Source organism: Sinocyclocheilus grahami, unplaced genomic scaffold, assembly GCF_001515645.1.
Source record: "Sinocyclocheilus grahami isolate Dianchi unplaced genomic scaffold, SAMN03320097.WGS_v1.1 scaffold103.1, whole genome shotgun sequence".
Lineage (NCBI taxonomy): Eukaryota > Metazoa > Chordata > Actinopteri > Cypriniformes > Cyprinidae > Sinocyclocheilus > Sinocyclocheilus grahami.
This window is the reverse complement of record NW_015505282.1, coordinates 858,455-881,930: the sequence shown is the minus strand read 5'-3', so window position 1 is coordinate 881,930 and position 23,476 is coordinate 858,455. Positions and strand designations below refer to the sequence as shown.

Sequence of the window (23,476 nt, the reverse complement as noted above, 5' to 3'; positions counted from 1 at the left end):
GTCTTTCTCATGTGGAACACGATAGAAGATATTTTGTTGAATATTGGCATCCAGTTGGTACATTTATTGCTCTCCTCTCTGTGTGCAGTCTCTGCTGCGCGGCCCGACACTGGAGGTCTCGTCCATCTTGCCTCTGCTGCAGCAACTGTCCGACTCTGACAGCACTGGTCTCAGTGTGCATGTGCTCTGTGCCACCAAACTGGGCCAACACGAGATATCCATCGACAGACTCCTAGACCAATGTCTGCAGGCCATCATCAGCTACGCCAACCATGAGCTATAGAACGACAAACTGGTAACACACTTAACCGCTCCAGTGATAAGGTATAAGGCTTCTAGCTACACATGCTCAATTTGTGCACTGCATTCTCAATGTCCTAACATAAATGCAAATCTTTAGAAGGGTTTGGAATCAGAGGTGACGTGACACAATAAATGGTGTCTCTGTTAATCATTTCTCTTCGCCGGCCGCTCTCTCGTCAGTCTCTGTGGTGGCAGAAGCTTTTCCCTGAGGTCTGGGACAGGATAAGAGCAACAGGAAATGATAACACCATCCTCCTCTCAGCGCTCAAAGGTAGCAGTCGTTTTATGCTTCTGTATGTCCGAACACAACTGGATGAATTTGGCTGCTCGTGGAAACGCTGTCTTTTTTCTTTCACAGAAACTCTGGTTGTGGCGGCCAAGGAGTTCCTGGACTTGCTGCCGGATGATGGAACAGCTCGTTTCTTCCTGCCACATCTACTCGAATGCAGCCAATGAAATCTCATGATATTTAGCATTTATTTTAGACAATCAGTGAATCAACACTACTGCTGCTTAGAATAGTGATAGCCAAAAAAATAGTTGAATAGTGAGCATGAACTGATCAGAAGTACGTGTTACAATCATTAATATAGTCTGGAATGCTATAAGTTTACTTTAAAAAAAACAACAACAAAAAGTACTCTCCTTATTATCAGAACAAATATAAATTACAAAATATATTCTGACAAATACAGACTACAAAATACATTCTGATATATATATATATATATATATATATATATATTAGGCTTGTACGGTTTTTGTTTGAATGTTTGTCAAATATTTGTGTGCACATTACCCATAATGCAGCTGTCATCTCATTTCATCTCATTTCTCAGAATGAACATTATAAAGTGTCCTTTTTAGTTTTTTTATTAAATTATATTCAAATACAGAATCTTATGTGTAGCTCGTTTTGTAAACATTATTGTATACTGTGTATATTTGTTATATTTTAAAGCTACAGTAACAAAATTCATGTCTTTCTTTTACTATTTTCTTACTGAGTCAACCCTATTTAATGTCTTCTTTCCTGATCTTATTGTGCAAAAAAGAAAAAAAAGACTTCTTTAATTTGATTAGATGGTGAAGGTTATGAAGTAAAATAATTTTGAATGCCATGTTGATTTCAATAGTATTTTTAAGCAAGACAGGAATGTTTTTCTGCTCTTTCGCAAACACAAAGTAATTCAAATAACTACAAGTGTTTATTTAGAAAAATCATGGGCAAGAATTAACACAAACTTCCTTTTACAGGCATATGGAATTTCAACCACTACCAAACAAACCCAGGAAGCCCCTCCTTTTTCCTAAAAAAATAAAGAAAATTACATTATTTAGTTTGTGTAGTTGGTAAAGTATGCCCATTTAATAAATCACGAAACAAACATTTGTGTAACTGGGCTTGCATGTGACAACATGCCCCGCTCTCACTTTATGTATTAAAGAGCTGGAGTGTAAGCTTTGCATAACAGGGTAGTAAAACATGTTATTCTTTCTTGTACATCCAATTACTAAATCTCATAAACGTGGCAACTCACCATCTTTCTCAAGTACGGTGTATGTGGTCTCCATTCCGGCCTGGATGTGGTCGGTGACGTGACAGTGCAGGAGCCAGGTGCCAGAATACAGCGGACGCATGGTGACTGTCTGGAACGTCCCGGGGAACAGATCAAACACGTCTGCTCGATGTGTGCCGCTGACCTGCGGGAAAAGCCCATGGTCATCACACTGATGCTCTAGAAGATTTTTTTACATGTGTGAAAATGTGAGTGGGATGGATGGATGACCTTGTAGTCAAAGCTATGGCCGTGGAAGTGTGCAGTGTGTATGTCCACCTCGTTTCCCATTCCCATCAGATACCAGTACACTTTATCTCCAACCTTCATGTTCAGGCCTTTAAGATTGCCGTAGACTAAACCATTGATTCCTGTGATGAACAACGGAATAACCACTAGTTTATCATCAACACATCAGGCCTATCTTAACATATTGGCCATTTTACACTAGAGCTTTTGGTGAATAATAATAACAGGAATGTTGCTTATATTTTAATGCTGAGGCAATGATATTTTAATTAAGAAAGGACATTTTACAGAGTGTGTTTAACAGTACTAAAAGTGCTAGAACCACTCTATGAGAAGTTCTCAATTATTTGAGAATTAAAATGCAGTCTTACTAACTGTCTGACATGTCCTCATTCTCAAAAACCATGACCAAAATTATGCAACCCAGAGACATTGAACTCACCATGCATCTTGTTGCTTTCGATAAACTCTTCATCCTCCTTCAGTGCATTGGGAGGGTTTTTAACTTGAGCTTTTATGTTGTCATCCAGATACCAAGATTCATTCTCATCAAAGACCACGAAGAGCAGAGCGAACTCCTCGATCTCTTTCTTCAGCCCCAGTGTACGTGCCAGGCTCTTCTTGCAGATGACCAGCGGACCGATTAAGCCACTGTACATGTCCTGCATGAGAAGACAGATCTCATCAGACTAGACCGATCAGATAGACTCTGGCTGCTTTCCAAAACTTCTACAGATGTAAGTGTGTTACCTTCTAAGACACCTTTTTTGGACCAAATTCTAAGGCAGCGTCACATTTGCACTGAATGCATTTCAATGAAAATAAATTATCCAAAATGGTGGACGAGTCAAGAGAAATGTTGGTGAACTACATTTCATATACTACCGAAAAAAAGTAAAACAAATGCATTCAGTTCATTTAAACTGGCCCGTTTTATATTTTGTGTACTCTCAGCTATCATGCTTTTAGCTTAACAATATGCTAACATCAAACTCTGTTGAAAACAACTGTGACTGAAGTCTCCTTTGCACTTCGAAGGCAGAGTATTAATTTCAGGATACTACACACAACCCGATCAAATAAAAAAAGGCGCATTGTTGGCGCATTGATTACCATTTGTATAACCACAGATTTACTACAAATACCATGGTTAAACTATGGTTAGTGTAGCAAAGCCATGATTAATTTGTGGTTACCATGGTTTAACTGTAGTAACCATGTTTTTTTTGTTTTAGTTGTAGTAAAGCCATGGTTTGTTTGTTTGTTTGTTTTCTCTAAATTTTTTGTTGCAATCTCTAAATAAAAATTACACAGTAATAACTTTCAGACAAACAATGACTAACAACAACAAAGCCTCTTGCTAATTAGTCTGCAGAACCAAACTCTAATTCAAGTAAATGCACTTTACATTTTAGTTTAAAATAACCTAATGACGGAGACCGTCTGAGATGTAGAGGTAACTTATTCCAGCGCTTCGGAGCTGCTACTGCAAATGCCCGGTCACCACTCAATTTCAATCTAGTCCTTGGAATGTCTAGGATAATTTGATTTGCTGATCTGAGAGACCTGGATGGTTTGTATATACCACTAAATATGGTGGGGTCAAATTATGAAATGCTTTATATACAACAATCATTATTTTAAAATCAATTGTGTACTGCACTGGCAACCACTGAAGTGATGCTAAAATCGGTGTCACGTGCTGTTTTTTACAAGTACCTGTTAAAAGCCCAGCAGCCGCATTTTTAACCAATTGAAGATGATTTAACAATACTTGGCTAATACCCACATACAGTGAGTTACAGTAATCTAGTTTTACAGAACTAAAAGCATGAATAATCCTTTCAAAATCACTGGAGGACAGAAACGGTTTAACCTTTGCTATTGATCTTAAATAGAAGAAGATTTGAGTTGATCTGTTTATCAAATTTCAAAGAACTATCAAATTGGACACCAAGGTTCTTCACCACAGATTTACAGAAGGGAGCTAAATTGCCCAAGTCAAAAGAGTTTTGGGTGGCAGGAGCCCCGAACCAGATTATTTCAGTTTTGCTTTCATTCAAATTCAGATAATTTTGTGACATCCAAGATTTAACTTCATGTAAACAACTCAAAAATGACTCAAAAGAGCTTTTATCCTGTTTCTGCAAAGGTAGATACACCTGAGTGTCATCTGCGTAACAATTAAAAGATACTCCATGCTTATGAAATATATAACCTAAGGGTAACATATATAATGAAAACAAAACTGGGCAGAGAATGGATCCTTGTGGAACTCCACTAGACAATGAGGCCGTTTTAGAGTAATGTTGGCCAAAATGGACTGAAAACGTCCTATTAAAAAGAAAGGATTTGAACCACTCAAGTGCCATACCCTACATATAAGATGGAAATGTACTAATGAGATGAAATGAATTTATATGAATTTGCCACCAATTTGCCAAAAGCTAAAATAGCTATGAATTGCCATAAGACGGAAAGCAAGATCATTAGGTTTTAGGAAACATCACACTTGTTTTGAACAAGGTCCCATGACCTAGTTTCACTTGGTGAGAAAGGTACCTTGATAACATCTACGGTGGAGTAATATGCTCCAACACTGCATTCCTCCTGCTCTTCTGTCGGCCCAGAATTCTTTGGGAGGTACCAGGTATAGGTCTGAGTTTCACCTTGAGTAAACAATACATGCATTTAGACTTAATAAACAATATGAATTGTCTAATATTCAACTGTCAGATCTTACCTGGACGTGTCAAGGCCACCTGAGGTCTGTCAGTTTTAACTCCATGGGCGTGTATGGAGTACGGCCTCTTAGCCATGTTCTTAAACATAATCTTCACTTTTTCTCCCACTTTACCGTGGATCATGGGTCCTGAGATGAGCATATTTTGAAGGTTAACAAACATATACACCAAATTATAGTCAACCATCAATGTACAGCATATTCTATAAATATGTACCCATAATTCCCAAGTGTTCCATATCAGCAGATCTTTCCTTGGGTTTGGTGAAGGTTTCATCAGTGTACTCTCTGTACAGCACCTTCTTATATTTTGAACCAATGAATTTGCCTTCTTTCTTGAGGAATTCATTGCCTGGACTGAATTTATCAAAATAAATACAATTTAGAACTTGCGTGTAATTCAAACACAAGCACACACACACACACACACACACATACACACAAAACAATTCTCTTTTCATAGATATTACCTGACTAGTCTTTGTATATTGAATTTAGACCAAAACTACACTACACAACAAACTAAGCTACACTTAAAACTTAGTTGGACACTTTACTTAGTTGGGATTTGGTGTCACCGACGCATTTATTCGCTGATAATCTTGCCTTTCACCATAAATCTCAAATCTCAATTCTCATCCACATCTGTATGTTGATGCTTGACATATAAACCATGTTTGGTGTCAATGATGCTAACCACCACTTGTGTTCATTGTGTATCTTTGCAAATGGGATTCATGAGTTCTGGTGAAGGACTTGGAATACCTGTCTTTCAGACTATGGTACATCTGTTCCTCCCATGTGCGGGTGGGTGAATAGTCCCAGTCCATCTCAACTGCAGCGATGTAATACTTCTTCTGGTGTAGCATCGTCTCAGACTGACGGTTCCAGAAGCGGCACTTCTCCACGGTGTAGTTGGCTCTCATGCCTCCATGATAATGATCTGTGGTTTTACATCCCACCTCAAACTGTCCTGCAGACGCCACAGGTTACATCATCAGAACAGCACAATATGTGTACAACTCTGATGTTTATTCTTAAATGCACAATTTATGTGATCATGTAAGTGATGCTGATTTTGCTGTTTTAAGCATAGATTTAACAATGTTCAGTGAGGTTCAAAAGATATTTTGAAGAATTTTCAATTTGGTCCACTGACTTTGTATGGACAAAAATATTTTTCAAAATAAAATCTTTTTCCGCAGAAGAAATGCATACAGATTTGGAACAGCATTGGTTAAACATGTCAGCTGATCAAAATGAGAATTTAACTCACTGTTTTAAGTTGATTCAAATACCATGGTATTATAATAAGACTTTAAATGTGGCACATAGTTGTTCTTTGTCACAGCGAGATCAAAGAGAGAAGGGGTGGGACTGTACCCATGCTGTCAGGCTCCATAATGACAGTGTGAGAGATATGAGGAAACACGTTGATGGTGTCTCTCCTGGTGTCTTTGTAGAGGAACCGGTTGCCCTCAAAGTAAAGTCCATGGATGTCAACCTCTGATCCTAGTCCGGACAGATGCCAGGACACCTTATCACCTTTACACATACTCAAGCCCTTCAGATTCCCATACATGTATCCATTGAGTGCTGTGAATGAAAAACAAATATTAGCACACAAAAAATGGTTTGTGTGCTGCAGAAATGCAAAAATGTTTTCTTAAGGAGTGTGACTAAGGCTTACAGTGCATTTTATTGGACTCTTGAAAATCTTCATCTTCTCTATTTACAGATTTAGGCTGTTTTGCGAATCTGTTGATGTTGTCATCCAAATACCAGCTCAGGTTCTCGTCAAACACAGTTGCAAGAAGGTGGAACTCTTTCTCCACGTTTTTCTTGGATGGAAAAAATATATATTGGCAAAGCTCTACACATTTTACAAATGTGAAAATGCTCAGCATCCTCGTCCCGCACCTGCTTTCCTGATTTGATGGTTTTGGGCTTGCAGATCAGAAGAGGTCCAACCAGCCCAGAGTTGGTGTCTCTAATGGGATCCACGGCTGAGTAGTACATGTAGGTGATGCAGTCTGAATCTTTTTCGGTCGGTCCTCCATCCTTAGGAACCACCCACTCATACTGGTAGGTGGTGTCAGGTCGGACCAATGCAGCAGGAAGTGGCTCGACCACTCCTGAAATAGATGAACAACATACAACTTCAACATTTCTACATTCAGTGAGTTTTTTTTTTTTTAATTCTTATTTTTATTTTTTGCCTTATAAATAATATGAAAGACAAGACTTGATTTTACCCAAGAATTACCAAGATGGATTCAGAGCTGAATGGGGACACTTAATATTTGTCAATATTGTCGGCTTGATTGCACAGACACTATTGGAAGAGAACTGAACTGAGCTGGACGATGATATCACTGAATCAATGATGCCTTTAACTGGAAAAAACTAAACTGTTTACTACTGTCCTCTTTTTAGAGCTGCGTTAAAGCAAAGTTGAATTGTGTTTGCATTATCAAAACATTATTTTCCTGTTTAACACTGTAAAGCTGCCTTGACACCATCTGTATTGTATAAAGCGCTGTATAAATAAAGGTGACTTGACTTGATTTGACTTGGATAGTGCAAGGTTGTCCAGTCCTGCTCCTGGAAGGTCAATGTCCTGTAAAGTTCAGCTCCAACCAGAGCCAACACACATTCCTAGAAGTTTCTAATGATCCTAAAGACCATAGTTGGAAGGTTTTGGTTGTGTTTAATTCGAATGTTAGGATTCAAGATAAACACTGCAATGCAGGTGCAGGATTTGACACCCATGGGATAGTGAATCATGAAACACCACCAGTACCTATTTTTAAAGGGCTTTTTGACCGGAATAAGAAAGAATCCCTGCAACCCTACATATTGGTTTAGAAAATGGATGGATCAATAGCTAGTGAATGGATTATGAAGACTTTTTTTCATATAGAGTAATGGAACTGTGAATTGTTCACAATGAGACCAGAAACAAGTATTAAGGAAGCGAATAGGGTGAACTTGATTCAGTTTTCCCCTTTGTTTGTTCTCGGTAAAGCAAGTCATGCGTTCACTATCACCCAGATAATTCAGAGAGGGAACTTTGGTCTCTCATGGATTTGGACTGATTTGTTGAGTCCAGCCAGGACTGGAAAATACACTTTTGCGCAATGATCCCTGGCCTTGATTCAATATTAGACTTAGTAGACAACAGTCTGGGTTTGCTTATCCCTTCATTTCCAGATCTTTCTGTATATCAGTGAGGTCTTTTTCTTACTTGCTTCTTTCTTGAGTTCACGAAGCTTCTTGGCAGTGTATGACTCTGCATAGAAAAAAAAGAATGGAAAAGAATGATATTAAGTTTAAATCTGTCATACATTTTTATATATTTATTCAAAGAGGTTTGTTCTGTACCTTCCAGGACGTTGTGGTAGAGAGTTCCGTCCATTTCTATGTTATATTGTACTCCGTGAGGTTGGATACTGTAGGGCCTGCTTGCTTTATTTCTAAATGTTACTTTAATTGTGTCCTCTTCCTCTGCTCTGATGATTGGACCTAAAAAACATCCCATAAACACTAATTTATACTTTTAATAATCTCATAACAATCAAAGCTGTCACAAATTCAATACAAATACAATCTGCAAATCACTGCTTTTCATTCTGCTCTGTCGACAACATTTGTTTATCTATAGAAACTGCTTTATAATTACCCAGAATTCCCAGATGCTGCTCCTCAGGGGTCCTCTCTTTGCGTTTGGAGAATGTGTCGTCAGTATATTCCACATATTGGACCTTCTTGTATTTGCCCCCAATGCGATCATTGCGGTTTTCAAAGAAAGTGTCAGATACACTGTGGATATTCAGAGACACACGCTCAAATGTAAGGACAAAAGGACATTCCCTTTGACTTTAATATGTCTCTCAGTATAGAGATTAAAATCATATTTTTACCTGTCATCAGCTAGTTTCTTCCCTGAATACTGGTTTATGCCCGTTGGCCCATAATCCCAAATGATTTCCTCAGCAGCAATGTAATACTGTCTCACTTCTCCAAACGGTCTGGGTTTATGTACATTTGGGAAACACTTCTTAATCTCAAAAATGGCTTGCATGCCAGCTAAAAGTGGGGAGAAATGTCATTAAATGCAACACAGCAATTAGAACAATTTGTGCATTCATATTGTCAGATCTGGCATTTCTGTACCTTCCAGATGATCATTGACCTGGCAGCTGAGGAGCCACTGGCCGGGATTATCTGCCACCATCTCTACATTAACAAAAGTAGCCGGGAACAGACTGACGGTGTCAACATGGTGCCGTTTGTCCGTCAGGATCTGTCCATGGAAGAAGGCTGAGTGGAGGTCCACCTCATTCCCCATCCCAAACAAGTGCCAGTGGATCTTATTGCCCATGCACATACTGAGGTCCGGCAGGTTGCCGTAGACATACCCGTTGATAGCTACAGTAAAGTTCAGAAAGGAAGTTGAGATTTCAGACTATTTTTAATAAATAGTAGTACGTAGGATATACTCTACAGTATACTAGTATTCTAGCTAATTCATAAAATGTGCCTAGAACAGGGTTTGATCTGATGGCCTGTTCACAGTTCATGCTATCATTGTGACATTATTCTAGGACATTATTACTTAACTCACAGTGCATTTTATTGCTTTCCTGGAAGCCTTCATCGTCTTTGTTGACTTTGGCAGGAGCTGAGCAGTAGGTCTTGATATTTTCATCCAGGTACCAGCTGAGGTTCTCGTCAGACACCGTGAACATGAGGGCGTAAAGATAGTCAGCTGTCTTGTCCCCATGCACATCTAGAGAGCCTGAGAATTGCACAAACAACAAAGAATCATTCATTGTTTGTGGACTGTATCAGAACTTGAAGTGTGTTCATTACAGTATACAATGACTTTCATGGCGGTCAACTTTTTTATAAGAATTTTTGTCAATAATTTTAAAGTACATAATCATTTGAGTCATCATTTGCATTCCAAATTGTCACTGTGTAGCAGCTAGCCAGATGTTTAGAACAGACTTATCTTAAGTTCCCTTTCATGGGAACTTCGAACTGCATCCTCTAGGGGTCGCTATGGGGAACGCCTCGTCGTGACCCGTGTCTGAAGCATACATTGAAAAAACAATAACTCGTTGGCCGGCGACAGCCATGACGTCACTACCGGTGCGACTATAGTATAAATAGGTGCCGGGAACACACATCATTCTCTTCTTCATCTTCATTGACTGTTTTGTTTGAAACTTGCATTTCTGTAGTAAGAGCGACCTATTCATCTCATTATATTGAGCACTAGCAAAGCGTTTAAGGATGTGTGCATCAGTGTTGACTAGTGTTGCTTTCAACAAAAATTATGACTAAATATAGTCGTCAACGAACCTTTATCACGTGACGAAAACGAGACGAGACGAGACGTAAATGCTGGTCATGTGACGATGACGATAATTAAATGTACAATGCAATATCGTTGACGAAATGTGGCTTACAAAATAAAAACTATGCTAAAATGTCTCTTCATTTTCGTTGACCAAAATGAGACGAAACGAAATGTTATAACGTTATTTCGTCTCGTTATTATTATTATTTTGCAGTATTTCTGTTTCCTGTGTCTCACTTCAGGGACTGCATCAGGTCGCAGTGCGCAGACGCAGGCGACGTCACTTCCCCAAGCCCCACTCGCGGAATTATTTAGAGCAGTGTTTCCCAACCGGGGTGCCCCGTCTGTCGAGAGCAGGGGTGCCGTGTAAAAAATCATTTTATATATTTTTAAATTGCTAAAATGTTCAAAAAAGCAGCTATTATATAATATCCATTTCTAATGCCGCCAATAATTAGAGATGCACAGAAATTCAGGCTGTCGAAAATAAGTTCACCGCTCAGGATTCACTTGTGTGTGTGTGTGTGTGTGCGTGTGTGTTATCCCGCTCTATGCGTGTGTGTATTATCCATAGACTGTATGGTATTATCCCACTCTGTGTGTGCGCTATCCCGCTCTATGCGCGTGTGTGCTCCGCTCAGTCGCTCGCGGCCCATGTGACTGCTCCACTCATATACCGTTCATGCTCATCGGAACAGCAAAGTTCACTCAAAAATCAAGCTGGAAGGGAATGAGCTCGTGGGGATCGCAGGTGGATCTGGCCGATGAGTTTGAAGGGGGGTTTCCCTTTCGCGATCGTCGGCTGTGCACGAGAGTGAGCCGCTGGAGGATGATGTTATTTCATTAACATTGTCTGATTCAGGGGCCAGTGCTCTGCTGGGATCAGCCCAGCAAAAGCAGGAAATGTCTGAGGAGGGCAAAGAAGCTGAGGCTGAGCCTTCCCAATCCTCCTGTCCTGCATATGATGAGCGTTTGGAAATTATGGATCGCGCCAAGGCGAGGCTTTACTTGCCGTGAAGCGGGTGAAGAAAGTGACGTCGCGAGTATCTCGATGAACGTTATTTTTCTGGCCATAACCCTCCAGCTCAGGTGAGCCTTCCTTTCTTCCTGTTTTCCATATAAAGATTGAGAAGGAATGGAAGAGGCCGTTTTTTCCTCATGCATCCATCGATTCCAGCATACGAGTTATGCCAACATCGTTGCGATGCGCGAAAGCAGTTATGAGAAGATGCCCCTATAAAGAGATGCTGACCAGCTATCGCTCTATGGGTGAGACGTCCTCTAAGACTCCCCTCCTTGACATCTCGCTCGGATGCCAGGGCATACGCAGCAGCAGCAGGTCGGGCTGTCGCTTCATTGCACATGATGGTGATGCTCCAAGCATATCAGGCTGACCTGCTGAAAGACCGGGATAGTGGGCTTCACGAAGTCCAGGTCTGAGCCCGAACAACCCAGGGGTCCTAGCCCGTCTCGGTTTGAGGATCAGAGACTGGCTCAGAACGCTAGTGTCACGGCTCGCGCTCCTCCCCTGCCCTCGGGTAGGGGTAGGAACAATCGCGGGTCAAAGGAAGGTAAGTAAAAAATCTAAGCGATGTCATCCAGACAGGGCGTCAGCGCTTTTGTCCGGATCAGAGTGATACCTCAGTATCTACTCATTTCCTTCGGGGGTCTTACATCTGCCCTTATCTTCACCTTCCTAATTCCCCTGTAACCACCATCTCTCCACCTGACCGAGGTTAGGTGGGAAATTTCCTGCATTATAGTCTCCTATGCTGGACCTATTAGGTTTGGTTGGTTATATGGCTTCATAGTGACCGTCTTACTGATGGTCCGGTCTAGAGACTTCTTCGGACAGTGCTCCAACACGGGGGAACCATGGTGGGTGAGTACGATCCATGTCTAAATATATGTATATATAAATATATATATGTGTGTGTATAAACTAATGAGCTGGTGGTTGTGTGTATAACCCTTCTGCTAGTTTCTTTGCAGTGTTTCCTGGGACCTGTGTGTTTCTGTCCCTTTTCTAGGGTAGGTCCTCGATGAGCATCCCCTCTGCTGGGTTCAGAAACCGGGTACTCGATTTGCAGTGTTATTTCACTCGTCGATATATGTCCAGACGGTAGGAAAATCCTCTAGGTTTCTTGCCATGCTGCGGACGCAAGCTTCAGACGAAGAAGTGAATGATGTGTGCTCCCGGCGCCTATTTATACTATAGTCGCACCGGTAGTGACGTCATGGCTGTCGCCGGCCAACGAGTTAGTGTTTTTCAATGTATGCTTCAGACACGGGTCACGACGAGGCATTCCCCATAGCGACCCCTAGAGGACGCAGTGTCTCGTTCCCTACTCAGGGAACCATGGTTACATAAGTAACCTGAGACGTGTTTTGTTAAATGGGCTAGGTTCCTGAAACCCTGATTGAAAAGTCTGTTCAAATGCTCATTGCGTAATATGCATAAAACTTATTATTCTCTTTACAACCAAGTCTTAACAGAAAGTTTCGGATCTAATAGTGACACATATTGACAGATATCAGATCTATATTGATAAAAAAATCTGATAAAACTTTTTGACTCCTCCCTGAGTTTTTTCCCTAAGTGGTCAGACAAAAGTGCTTTTAAACCCATAAATTCTTTCATTAATTCATGAATTCTTCTTTTTCACATTAATTATTCTTATTTGTGTTTAATCATATTTGAAGTGGAACTACATTTCTAAGTGGATGAATGTCCAGTTATTTGTCACTGCTGTAAATTCTTTGTGTATCATATGAAAATCACTGTGTTAATTGGTTTCCATTTTCATGAAATGGAAAATAGCTCATGTCACATATAAAGTATATATCCATATTAAAGTTGCTTGTATTTGAACCCACAACATTACTGAAAGATCCTGACATTTGAACCTTGACGTGAAGAAAAAGGTTTGTACCTTTTTTACATATAACGAGAGGTCCAATGAGACCTGAGGCGATGTCTTTGGGGGCGTTAACATGCGAGTGGTATATTCTGGTCAGGCAGTTAGTGTCATCTTTTCCAGGAGTATGGGAAGCCGATAGCGTCCAAATATAGGTGAACGACTTTTCAGGGGCCACTGAATCATCAGCTTTCTCCACCTTTTCTGACGAGTCGGGATATAGTGCTCCTGGAGAGAAATCCCATGATAAATAATTTATGAGCAAGAGTATGTGATCAAAGGAATCCAAACACTTATTTGACATCACCTTCATTGGACTTGTTGTAACTGAGGCCGTGTGCATGGATGGAGTACGCTCGTTTGGCCATGTTCTTCAGGTGCACAATAACTATGTCATCTTCTTCTGCACTAATGAGGGGTCCGAGGTAGCCCAACCACTTGGGTTTTTCTATCTCCTGCCTGTAGGTGGCGTCAGTATATTGCAGGTACACTGCTTTCTTATACACCCGCCCGATTCGCTGCTCTCCCTTCTCCAGAAACACCCGTGCTTCTCTGTCAAACACCAAAACATAATTTTCCATTTAGTTTTTACATGCACTGAAGTAATAACGTTATTACTTAGGGTTAAGTGTTTGTTGAAGATCCAGACTCTAAAGCTGCATTCGCACTGACAACTAAAATATCTGCAGAAACAAAGCAACTGGAGCTCATTCATTTTCATTGTTGAAATCATTCATTTTCAATGTACGGCAAATAAAAAAAAAATTGAATAATAGGCAGGAGCAATATACAAGTGAAATTGTCATTAAACTTCCAAAGAAGTACAATAATCAGTTCTAAATAGCAACTAGAGTGCATTTAAAATGAATAAATGTTTACTAAAATGTTATAAGCTATTTTCTTGCAACTCATAACTCAGTTTTGTTCAGTGTTTGTACTCACTCATCTTCTTTTATGGTTTTGTTCTGAATCAGATTTATACCACTAGGAGCATAATCCCACTGAATCTCCTTAATGGCCAAAAAATATTCCCTTGTGATAGAAGACACGATTCCAGCACAACACAAAACCCCGAGTAGCATCCACTGCAGCCCCTTCATTTTGGATCCCTAGGATTTGACTATCAAAATGGAGCAGATGCTTCACCTCTTTAAATGATGAAGGGTGACAGAAGTCAGCCAATCACAACAGACCTGGAGAGGGTAAGTTGACTTAGACAAACACACAGCTGGCGGTCTGGAAAATACATGACTCCATGAATTTACTGGCAGTATGTGACCCGATGAACTCTAGGAAACTCCTGTATGTCAGAAAACCCTGTGTCAGTTTTGTTGGCAATCATCAACCATCTGTCTGATAAAGCTTGTCCCTGAGTCGGTGTAATATCTCCCACTGGGATGCTTTGAATTAGTTTTGAGACATTATGTTGTCTTGGTTGGACAATTTATAGATACAATACCAGCCAAGCAAACAAAATATTATATGAACTGGATAAGATTTGTAAAGAAAAGTAGTCACCCCATTTCTTGAGTGTGTTTGTGCATGATTGACGTGGGAAACACTGCTGACCAGAAAAACCCAACTTGTATGCATTACGTAAAAATCAATAGGGTTTGGGGTATTTGTCTCATGTTGAGTTGAGAAATGTTTGATTATTGGGACTTGACAACTCAGCAGTTGAAATGCTTTAAAGGTGACATATCATGCCCCTTTTTGCAATATGTAATACTGTATAAGTCTCTGGTGTCCCCAGAATGTGTCTGTGAAGTTTCAGCTCAAAATACTCCACAGATCATTTATTATATCATTTTGAAAATGCCTATTTTGAGTGGAAGTAGAAGCAAGCTGTTTTTCGGGCCTGTGTCTTTAAATGCAAATTAGCTGCTGCTCCCCGCCCCCTTTTCCAGAATAGAGCTGTGCCATTACAGCTCGGACCGGCTAAAACATCTCTTTTGGTTCTGATTTTCATGTTTATCATGCTGAAATCGTGTTTTAAACCATATTAGTTTAAACTTCTGATATATGGTTTTCTGAGCGCACACATCCGAAGCACACGCACAGAAAGCAGCTGTCACAGCATGTGAGTACTAAACTAAGTTCTCATTCACACACAAGTTTACATTAAAAACACACGAGTTACAAAAACAGTGGGTTATGTCTGTGAAGGTAAACAGCTGGGAAATAAATTGCATGTTTATTTTAGATCTGTGTGGCAGCAGCAATATACAGGAGCCTAAATAAATCAGTAAAGGCACTGCTCTGTGGGCTCCTCTGAGGCTGGGACTGTAAACAGTGTTCTGTGCTCATCTGTGCAGACAAAGACAGAACAGTTAGCATGTTTTTCCTTAAACTTTCACCATGGCATTAGAGCTGGTACAACGTTGTCCCTTGCGAAATCAAAATGACGGCGCTTTGAGTGGAAGATTACAGATTAAGGGGCGGTAATATTATAATGAGATCCCTTTGCCACATCACCAAGGGAGCGAAATCAGACGCGCTCGTTTTCTCAGACGCTTGCAAAAAAAGGCTTACCAAAACAAAGTTACTGAGTTAAACTTTTTCACGTTTCCTTGGTTGGTAGATGCACCAGGGACCTGATTATAGCACTTAAAACCTGGAAAAGTAAGATTTTCATGATATGTCACCTTTAAAACTCAATTTAAATGCACTGGGACAAATCATTTTTAAATAATAAATCAAGCTATGCTATGCTAATATTTGTTGACAAGTCATACTTCACTACTCATAAACAGGAGAGATAGGGCGAAAGTCAAGAATTGGCCCCAGTGCTGTTTGTACAGAATTACAAACAGATAAAAAGATTTGTTGACTTTGCAACTTACAATAAAGTCAACATATAAACCTAACATTTTCAGCAACATGAAGTCAGCTAAAAGGTCTCACCCACTACACTATGCCAAAGAAATTTCAGGAATGATTATGAGGAATAAAATGAGTGAAATGTAGCCATCTAGGAAAGGCTGCAAAAGCTATTGTAAAGGTTGTGGGACTCCGAAGAACCACAGTGACAACCACAAATCTCTAAATGGATAAAACTTGTACCACAATTGGCTGACTTAACAAAATTCCTCTAAAAGCATATCAACATCTCATCCAGGAAGCCATAAAAGAGCCAAGGACAACATCCATGGGACTGCAGGAATCTTTCACAGCAACAGAGGTCAGTGTTCACAACTCCACATCACAAAGACATGCCAGAAGTGGCATCCCATGGAAGAGTGACAAGGTGAAACCCACTGCTAATCCAGAAGAACAAGTCAAATCAAATTGATTTGTATAGCGCTTTTCACAATACACATTGTTTCAAAGCCGCTTTACAGAAAATCAGAATGTTCATGTTTAGAATATCTTCATATCTTCATTCCATATTAAGGCTTATCAAAATGTTCCCAAAACACACCTTGATGATCCTCAAAACCTTTGAGAGAATGTTCTTTTAGTCAAAAGTGGAGCAGGAGGTCTTTCTGTGTGGAGTTTGTATCTTCTCCCCTCGCTGGTGCAGGTTTTCTGTGAGTGCTCTGGTTTCCTCCACAATCTAAATTGTGCCTATGGCCTGAAGCGCTGGAATAGGCTCTAACATCCCTGTGAGCCTAAGTTGATTGGAAGATGGATGGGTGAATTCTGTACTCTACCAGAAAATACTGACGAAAATGTGAAGCACAATGATCCCAAGCAAAGGAGTAAATACACCCCTGAATTTCTAGTTGAACCTGAACCTGATTGAGATGCTGTGGCAGGACTTTATACTACACTGTACAGTTCATGCTGTAAAACATTGGTCTCAAACTCAATTCCTGGAGGACCACAGCTCTGCACAGTTTAGCTCCAACCCTAATCAAACACACATAATCCAGATAATCAAGCTCTTCAGGATCACTAGAAACTTCCAAGCAGGTGTGATTTGGAGCTAAACTTTTCTTCCAGGATTTGAGTTTGAGACCACTGTTGTAAAACCTCCAGTGGTGCTGAGCGAAAGCAGTTCTGCAAAGAAGAGTGGGCCAAAATGCCACCTCAGCTATGTGAACCTCTTGTTCTCTAATGCATTTGGTTGAGAATTTTTGCTACTAAAGTTGGCTTGACCATTTATTAAGTTAATAGGACAATATGGATGTATTATAGAGATTGTATACTAAGAAAAATACAAGAAATCACAAATAAATTTCACAGCTCTGTAGCTAAAGAGTTTATGCTCACATACTTATGTAGCTTATGTTGGGCCAGAAATCTGCATGTTCTCAATTTAGGTACCAAGAGGATTTGGGCAAGATCTACAGTGTGACACAGATTTATGTTCCAGGGATTATTGCTGAGTTTTACATTATCCAGCATTCCCAGGGGATTTTTGCCCTTTTCTTATATCGTAATTGTGAAAACCACCAAAATGTGAAATTACACACACAATTAACAAACAAAAAAAAAGTAGTCTAAAACGAGACCTATTTATTCATTGATGGGAATATTTAAAACATCTTTTATAGGTATATAAAACAACATTCATCATCTGTACTTCTATCACTCTCAATATTTAAATAATTTACAAAACAACTTCCTGTACAAAACGAACAGAACTCACAAAAAATACATTTATATTTTAGCAAAATGCACATTGCAGGTAGTGTACAATGCAAATGTTTGTTTTATACAGAAAACATGCACTGCTAAAACAAACTCGGCCGGTGTGGTGTGGAAATGTGCTGATGCATTCAGCTCAAACGTGGTGACTTAGTGTTGACATTTTCATTCAAATGACGTTCATGGCGTCGTGATGGCTCAGCGGCTCTGCTGCAGATGAGCAGTTCTTTTTCTCAATGACTGAGGCTGGGAAAACGCTCCGTCCTCAAGCGTTTAGACTGTACTCCTGTTTGTAGCAGCATGGCCGGCACACTGCGTTAACCAGTCCGCTGACGAGCTGCAGGAAACAGAGAAGGAACTCCAGGGTGCTGAGACCCAACAGGATGGACAGCAGCGTCACATTCCACTCCACAATGTGTGCCGGCTGAATGCATTCAGACCACTTCTCTCGAGCAAACAGATACCTGAACAAACGGAGGAAAATAGTTCAAGACTTGTTTCTTATGAAGTCACCATCAAAGCAGTTTCAAAAGAAAAAAATGAGCTCATACCTTCCGCCATCATTCTCAAAAGGAGACATCCATCCCATCTGAGTGAAGCAATACGGCCCCTTCAAGAGCGCCACAGCGGAGATCAGGAAGCAGTATGCAGAGCCGGCTAATCCCAGCAGAGCCGCGAACACCGAACCACACATCTACACACACAAGGTCAAACTGATGAGTCTGGCTGATCTGTGCAACATGTCTCCCTTCCCAACACTCACCGCACAGCTGTCTGTTCCGCAGGAATCCACACACTTCCCCATTCCCAGAAACACGCAGGCCGGTATCAGCATCTGAATGTGGACAATGAGTTTTTAGTACAAGTTAGTTTATGTACAATATTTTATAAATGAGGCCCCAGGTCTGTCCCAGACTCACCCTATATTTAACCCTTCTAATATTTAACCCGTTCGTACAATCTACAAGGGTAGATTGTACGAACAGTTATGAATGAGATTGTACGAATTCAGCACCAATTCACCAAATCGTGAAATACTTTCAAATTGTTTTCAAATTGTTGCTCATTACACACACACACACACACACACACACACAGGTTTGTTTTTATGGTTTATGGGGACTCTCCATAGGCGTAATGGTTTTTATACTGTACAAACTGTATATTCTATTGCCCTACACCAACCCTACCCCTAAACCTACCCCTCACAGGAAAATTTCTGCATTTTTAGATTTTCAAAAAAACTAATTCTGAATTATTTATAAGCCTTTTGAACTACAGGGAAACTGAAAATGTCCTCATAAATCACCTTCTCGTTGTAATATATCTATGTCATACCCATGTTATTATACAAATTTGTGTCCTCATAAACCACATAAACATGCACACTCTCTCACACACACACACACACATGCACGCACGCACACACACGCACGCACGCAGGCACACACACACACTCGCTCACACACACACGCACACACTCTCTCACATGCACGCACGCACACAGACACACACAACTGCACAGACAAGCTTTTGACCTTATCAATACACAACCAAGAATCTTGCACAGTCACACTTCCAATTAACTTTTGTTGTTTTTATATTATGCCTGCTATATTTTCTATACCCTAAACCAAAACCTTACAGTTTTTATACATATTTTTGCATCAAGTTGGTGATTTTTCATTAGCTTAACCCTGACTTTAACCTCTTAAACCAACCCTTAGTAATCTAACCTTAACTTTTATAAATATTTATCATTTTTACATTTGAATTAGGACATTAGTGTGCTTATTCAGTTTTTCCTCATAAAGACGTTGAAGCATCCACAATCCAGAGAGGGTTTTTCAATCCTCCAACATTACTCCACACGTCTGCCCAGAACCAGGACACAAGACAACATTTACAGCAACACAAATCTGATACTCACCACCAAACCACCTCCTCCGATTCCCATGAAGTACCAGACATATTTGGTCACATGCTCATCCTGAATGAAGTTGATCTTTCCATCGGGAAAGAAGAGCAGGACATTTGCCACGATGCAGCAGGTGGCGAGAGGGATGAGGGCAAAACCCAGAGACCTGGCGAAGGCCAGAGAACACATCTTCACACGGAGCAGAGGGAGTGAGTGGAGGCGGCTGTAATCCGGGACAGGAAAGTAGGGTGGAAGGGTTTTAAGAAGCTACCCCCCTCCTCGGCCCCCCATGAGGAGGAGGAGACAGGAAGCATGCTGACATTATACAGTATGACTGGAAACTCTCTGACAGAGTATATGACCGGAAATTTTTATTTGTTTCACTACAAGGTTGACATTGTAATGGACAAAACAGAAAATAGAGACTTATTTCAATATTTTTTTAATAATGTCTTTAATTACAAAACATACAAAAACTAAGATGTTTTGTGGTGAATTTTTTTTTTTTTTTAGCATAGTCAAAGTTGGTATCAGCTATTCATTGTCATGAAATAAATGAACTTTTCCACGACATTCTAATTTATTGAGATGCACCTGTACATACTACGCTTTTAAAGGTTCCAAGGTTTCAAAAAGGAGTTTTCACAGAGATGCCATAGAAGAACCATTTTGGAGCCAGTTTTAATAATCTAACAAACCTTTTTTTCCATAGAGAACCTTTTTGGAAAGGTTCCACTGGTGTTGAAGGTTCTTTTTGGAACCATAGGCACCAATCAAGAACATTTATTTTTAAGAGCGTACCGTTCAAAACAAAACAAAGCAAAACTTTTGAGCAGTAGTGTAGGTAATGTATATCTGCAGATGGCTTGTGTTTCAACCTTTTACACTTCTGATTTGACACTGTAGATGGTATCACTTACTGTAAGGTAGATCACACACACATGAAATTCGCTTTAATATAAAACTTGTTCTCCCAGACAGCAATGAGATGAAGTTTTGATGAAGTTTCCTTAGTATCCCCCCGAGAAAACAGAATGTTTCTCCTTTAGAGTTTCAGAAGTGATGTCAAAAAAAGACATTGAGGAAAACACCTGAGACAACACTGACACTTGGATGGAAATCAATGAAGACAACGTAATCAATGAAAAAGAAAATGTACATACTTTTGCACACTTTTGTTTATGGTGTAAAAATCTGTATTGAGCCAGATAAATCTGAAGCAACGGGATGACATGTCTGCAGTGTCTGTGTGATCCAGGATTAGCCGTTGGTGTAATCAGGCTTTATGAATAAAACGGCCTGTTATGAGGAAGTATGGCAGTATATTATGTAACTCAGCAGTTTTCCACAGAGGATACAGACGCCCACTGTTGTGCTTGCTGAGCTGTGTGCCGAGGGGCTCCGAGAACAAAAAATATGCTTGTGTCTTGGAAAGCATCTGTAATATGACAAAAATGAGTGTTGTGGAACCGCCTCGATGAACTTCATGATCATCTGATAGTAGTTCAATATCAATGTATTTTAGTATGCCATTGATCTAAAACTGTACTGTGTTAATAAGAGTTCAATAACTTCTGCTTGTGTGTTGACTTTTTGTGAAAAAGTACACTTTAAATTACTTTAAATACTTTACGAGTATCTTATTACACTTTAAAAGAATATACTTGAACGTGAACTGAAAACACTGTAAAAATGATTTTCTTAGTATTTCTGTCTTGTTTTCTAGTATAAACATGTAAAAACTCTTGAATCAAGATGTGAGATGACTTAAGATAATGTCTTGTTTTCTGAAAAATATATATATATATATTTTATTAATAATTTTATAAAAATATTAACATTTAGTAAGTTTTTGCCTAAAACAAGCAAAAATATCAGCCAATGGGGCAAGAAAAATAATACTGTTTAGCCTTTGAATTAAGATTAGTTTTCTTACCTCAACTAAAAAAATTTTTTTTAGAAAACAAGACTTAAAATCTTATACTTGTCAAGTAAATGCATCTTAATTCAAGCATGTTTAGACATTATTTATACTAGAAAACAAGGCAAAAATACTAAAAAAAAATTTTTGCAGTATAATGTTTTCAGACATTTAATTGCATGTTAACCTGCAATTAAATGAAAATGTATTATAGTTTACATTTATATTAAATGCAATTAGCTGAACTTTGTGTTTTGACTCACTTAAGTAGAAATTAAGTACATCTTTATATGTATTTTCATAATTATTTATACAGCATTTGTCCTTGAAATATGGTTCGAGTGTACTGCTGAATGTACCAACAAGAAATAAACTAAAATAAGATGATAGATAGATAGATAGATAGATAGATAGATAGATAGATAGATAGATAGATAGATAGATAGAAATATACTTGAACGTGAACTGAAAACACTGTAAAAATGATTTTCTTAGTATTTCTGTCTTGTTTTCTAGTATAAACATGTAAAAACTCTTGAATCAAGATGTGAGATGACTTAAGATAATGTCTTGTTTTCTGAAAAATATATATATATATATTTTATTAATAATTTTATAAAAATATTAACATTTAGTAAGTTTTTGCCTAAAACAAGCAAAAATATCAGCCAATGGGGCAAGAAAAATAATACTGTTTAGCCTTTGAATTAAGATTAGTTTTCTTACCTCAACTAAAAAAATTTTTTTTAGAAAACAAGACTTAAAATCTTATACTTGTCAAGTAAATGCATCTTAATTCAAGCATGTTTAGACATTATTTATACTAGAAAACAAGGCAAAAATACTAAAAAAAATTTTTGCAGTATAATGGTTTCAGACATTTAATTGCATGTTAACCTGCAATTAAATGAAAATGTATTATAGTTTACATTTATATTAAATGCAATTAGCTGAACTTTGTGTTTTGACTCACTTAAGTAGAAATTAAGTACATCTTTATATGTATTTTCATAATTATTTATACAGCATTTGTCCTTGAAATATGGTTCGAGTGTACTGCTGAATGTACCAACAAGAAATAAACTAAAATAAGATGATAGATAGATAGATAGATAGATAGATAGATAGATAGATAGATAGATAGATAGATAGATAGATAGATAGATAGATAGATAGAAAGACAGACAGACAGATAGATAGATGACAGACAGACGGATAGATGACAGACAGATACATAGATGATAGACAGACAGACAGACAGACAAATATATAGATGACAGGCCGGCTGGCAGTCAGATAGATAGATAGATGATAGACTGACAGACATATAGACAGATAGATAGATGGATAGATAGATAGATAGATAGATAGATAGATAGATAGATAGATAGATAGATAGATAGATAGATAGATGACAGGCAGACAGACAGACAGACAGATACATAGATGATAGACAGACAGACAGACAGACAGACAAATATATAGATGACAGGCCGGCATGCAGGCAGATAGATAGATAGATGATAGACAGACAGACAGATAGATGACAGACAGATACATAGATGATAAACAGACAGACAAATATATAGATGACAGGCCGGCAGGCAGGCAGATAGATAGATAGATGATAGACAGACAGACAGATAGATGACAGACAGATACATAGATGATAAACAGACAGACAAATATATAGATGACAGGCCGGCAGGCAGGCAGATAGATAGATAGATGATAGACAGACAGACAGATAGATGACAGACAGATACATAGATGATAGACAGACAGACAGACAGACAAATATATAGATGACAGGCCGGCAGGCAGGTAGATAGATAGATGATAGAAAGACAGACAGATATATAGATGATAGACAGACAGACATATAGACAGACATATAGACAGAC

The 23,476-nt window shown here is 39.0% G+C and overlaps 2 protein-coding genes and 1 long non-coding RNA gene across 3 annotated transcripts in view; 1 reads left to right on the top strand and 2 right to left on the bottom strand.

Annotated features, from left to right (window-relative positions):
• Positions 1-1,462: 1,462 nt before the first annotated feature.
• On the bottom strand, positions 1,463-14,274 carry LOC107588433 (ceruloplasmin). The gene is made up of 20 exons (XM_016276515.1): positions 14,083-14,274; positions 13,448-13,692; positions 13,156-13,368; positions 9,482-9,655; positions 9,031-9,285; positions 8,778-8,943; positions 8,537-8,676; positions 8,239-8,379; positions 8,102-8,146; positions 6,775-6,989; positions 6,545-6,695; positions 6,238-6,450; positions 5,620-5,827; positions 5,072-5,211; positions 4,855-4,983; positions 4,674-4,780; positions 2,554-2,773; positions 2,094-2,233; positions 1,845-2,007; positions 1,463-1,613 (listed from the first exon to the last, which is right to left on the bottom strand). Exons 1-20 carry the CDS (start codon positions 14,238-14,240, stop codon positions 1,573-1,575), a joined length of 3,264 nt encoding a protein of 1,087 aa, XP_016132001.1. The 5' UTR covers positions 14,241-14,274; the 3' UTR covers positions 1,463-1,572.
• The window catches only part of LOC107588435 (uncharacterized), a 16,044-nt gene continuing 2,607 nt past the window's right edge, over positions 10,040-23,476 (top strand). The window contains exons 1-2 of the long non-coding RNA XR_001609577.1: positions 10,040-10,179; positions 21,111-21,114. This is a non-coding gene — a long non-coding RNA (uncharacterized lncRNA). The remainder of the gene's footprint in view (positions 10,180-21,110; positions 21,115-23,476) is intronic.
• Positions 17,612-19,871, bottom strand: tm4sf18 (transmembrane 4 L six family member 18). Its single transcript, XM_016276516.1, has 4 exons — positions 19,664-19,871; positions 18,497-18,568; positions 18,285-18,427; positions 17,612-18,197 (listed from the first exon to the last, which is right to left on the bottom strand). The coding sequence occupies exons 1-4, from the start codon at positions 19,838-19,840 to the stop codon at positions 17,999-18,001; spliced, it is 591 nt and encodes a 196-aa protein (XP_016132002.1). The 5' UTR covers positions 19,841-19,871; the 3' UTR covers positions 17,612-17,998.

What these genes read in the sequence shown, in the direction of transcription:
- tm4sf18 (XM_016276516.1), bottom strand. Translation starts at nt 19,840, where the DNA reads ATGTGTTCTCTGGCCTTCGCCAGGTCTCTGGGTTTTGCCCTCATCCCT. An exon ending in TCGGAGGAGGTGGTTTGGTG is followed by an intron (nt 18,569 to 19,663) that starts GTGAGTATCAGA and finishes GTCCACATTCAG; the next exon opens with ATGCTGATACCGGCCTGCGT. An exon ending in TTTGAGAATGATGGCGGAAG is followed by an intron (nt 18,198 to 18,284) that starts GTATGAGCTCAT and finishes CCGTTTGTTCAG; the next exon opens with GTATCTGTTTGCTCGAGAGA.
- LOC107588433 (XM_016276515.1), bottom strand. Translation starts at nt 14,240, where the DNA reads ATGAAGGGGCTGCAGTGGATGCTACTCGGGGTTTTGTGTTGTGCTGGA. An exon ending in TTACAACAAGTCCAATGAAG is followed by an intron (nt 13,369 to 13,447) that starts GTGATGTCAAAT and finishes ATTTCTCTCCAG; the next exon opens with GAGCACTATATCCCGACTCG. An exon ending in TCTCGTTATATGTAAAAAAG is followed by an intron (nt 9,656 to 13,155) that starts GTACAAACCTTT and finishes TGCAATTCTCAG; the next exon opens with GCTCTCTAGATGTGCATGGG.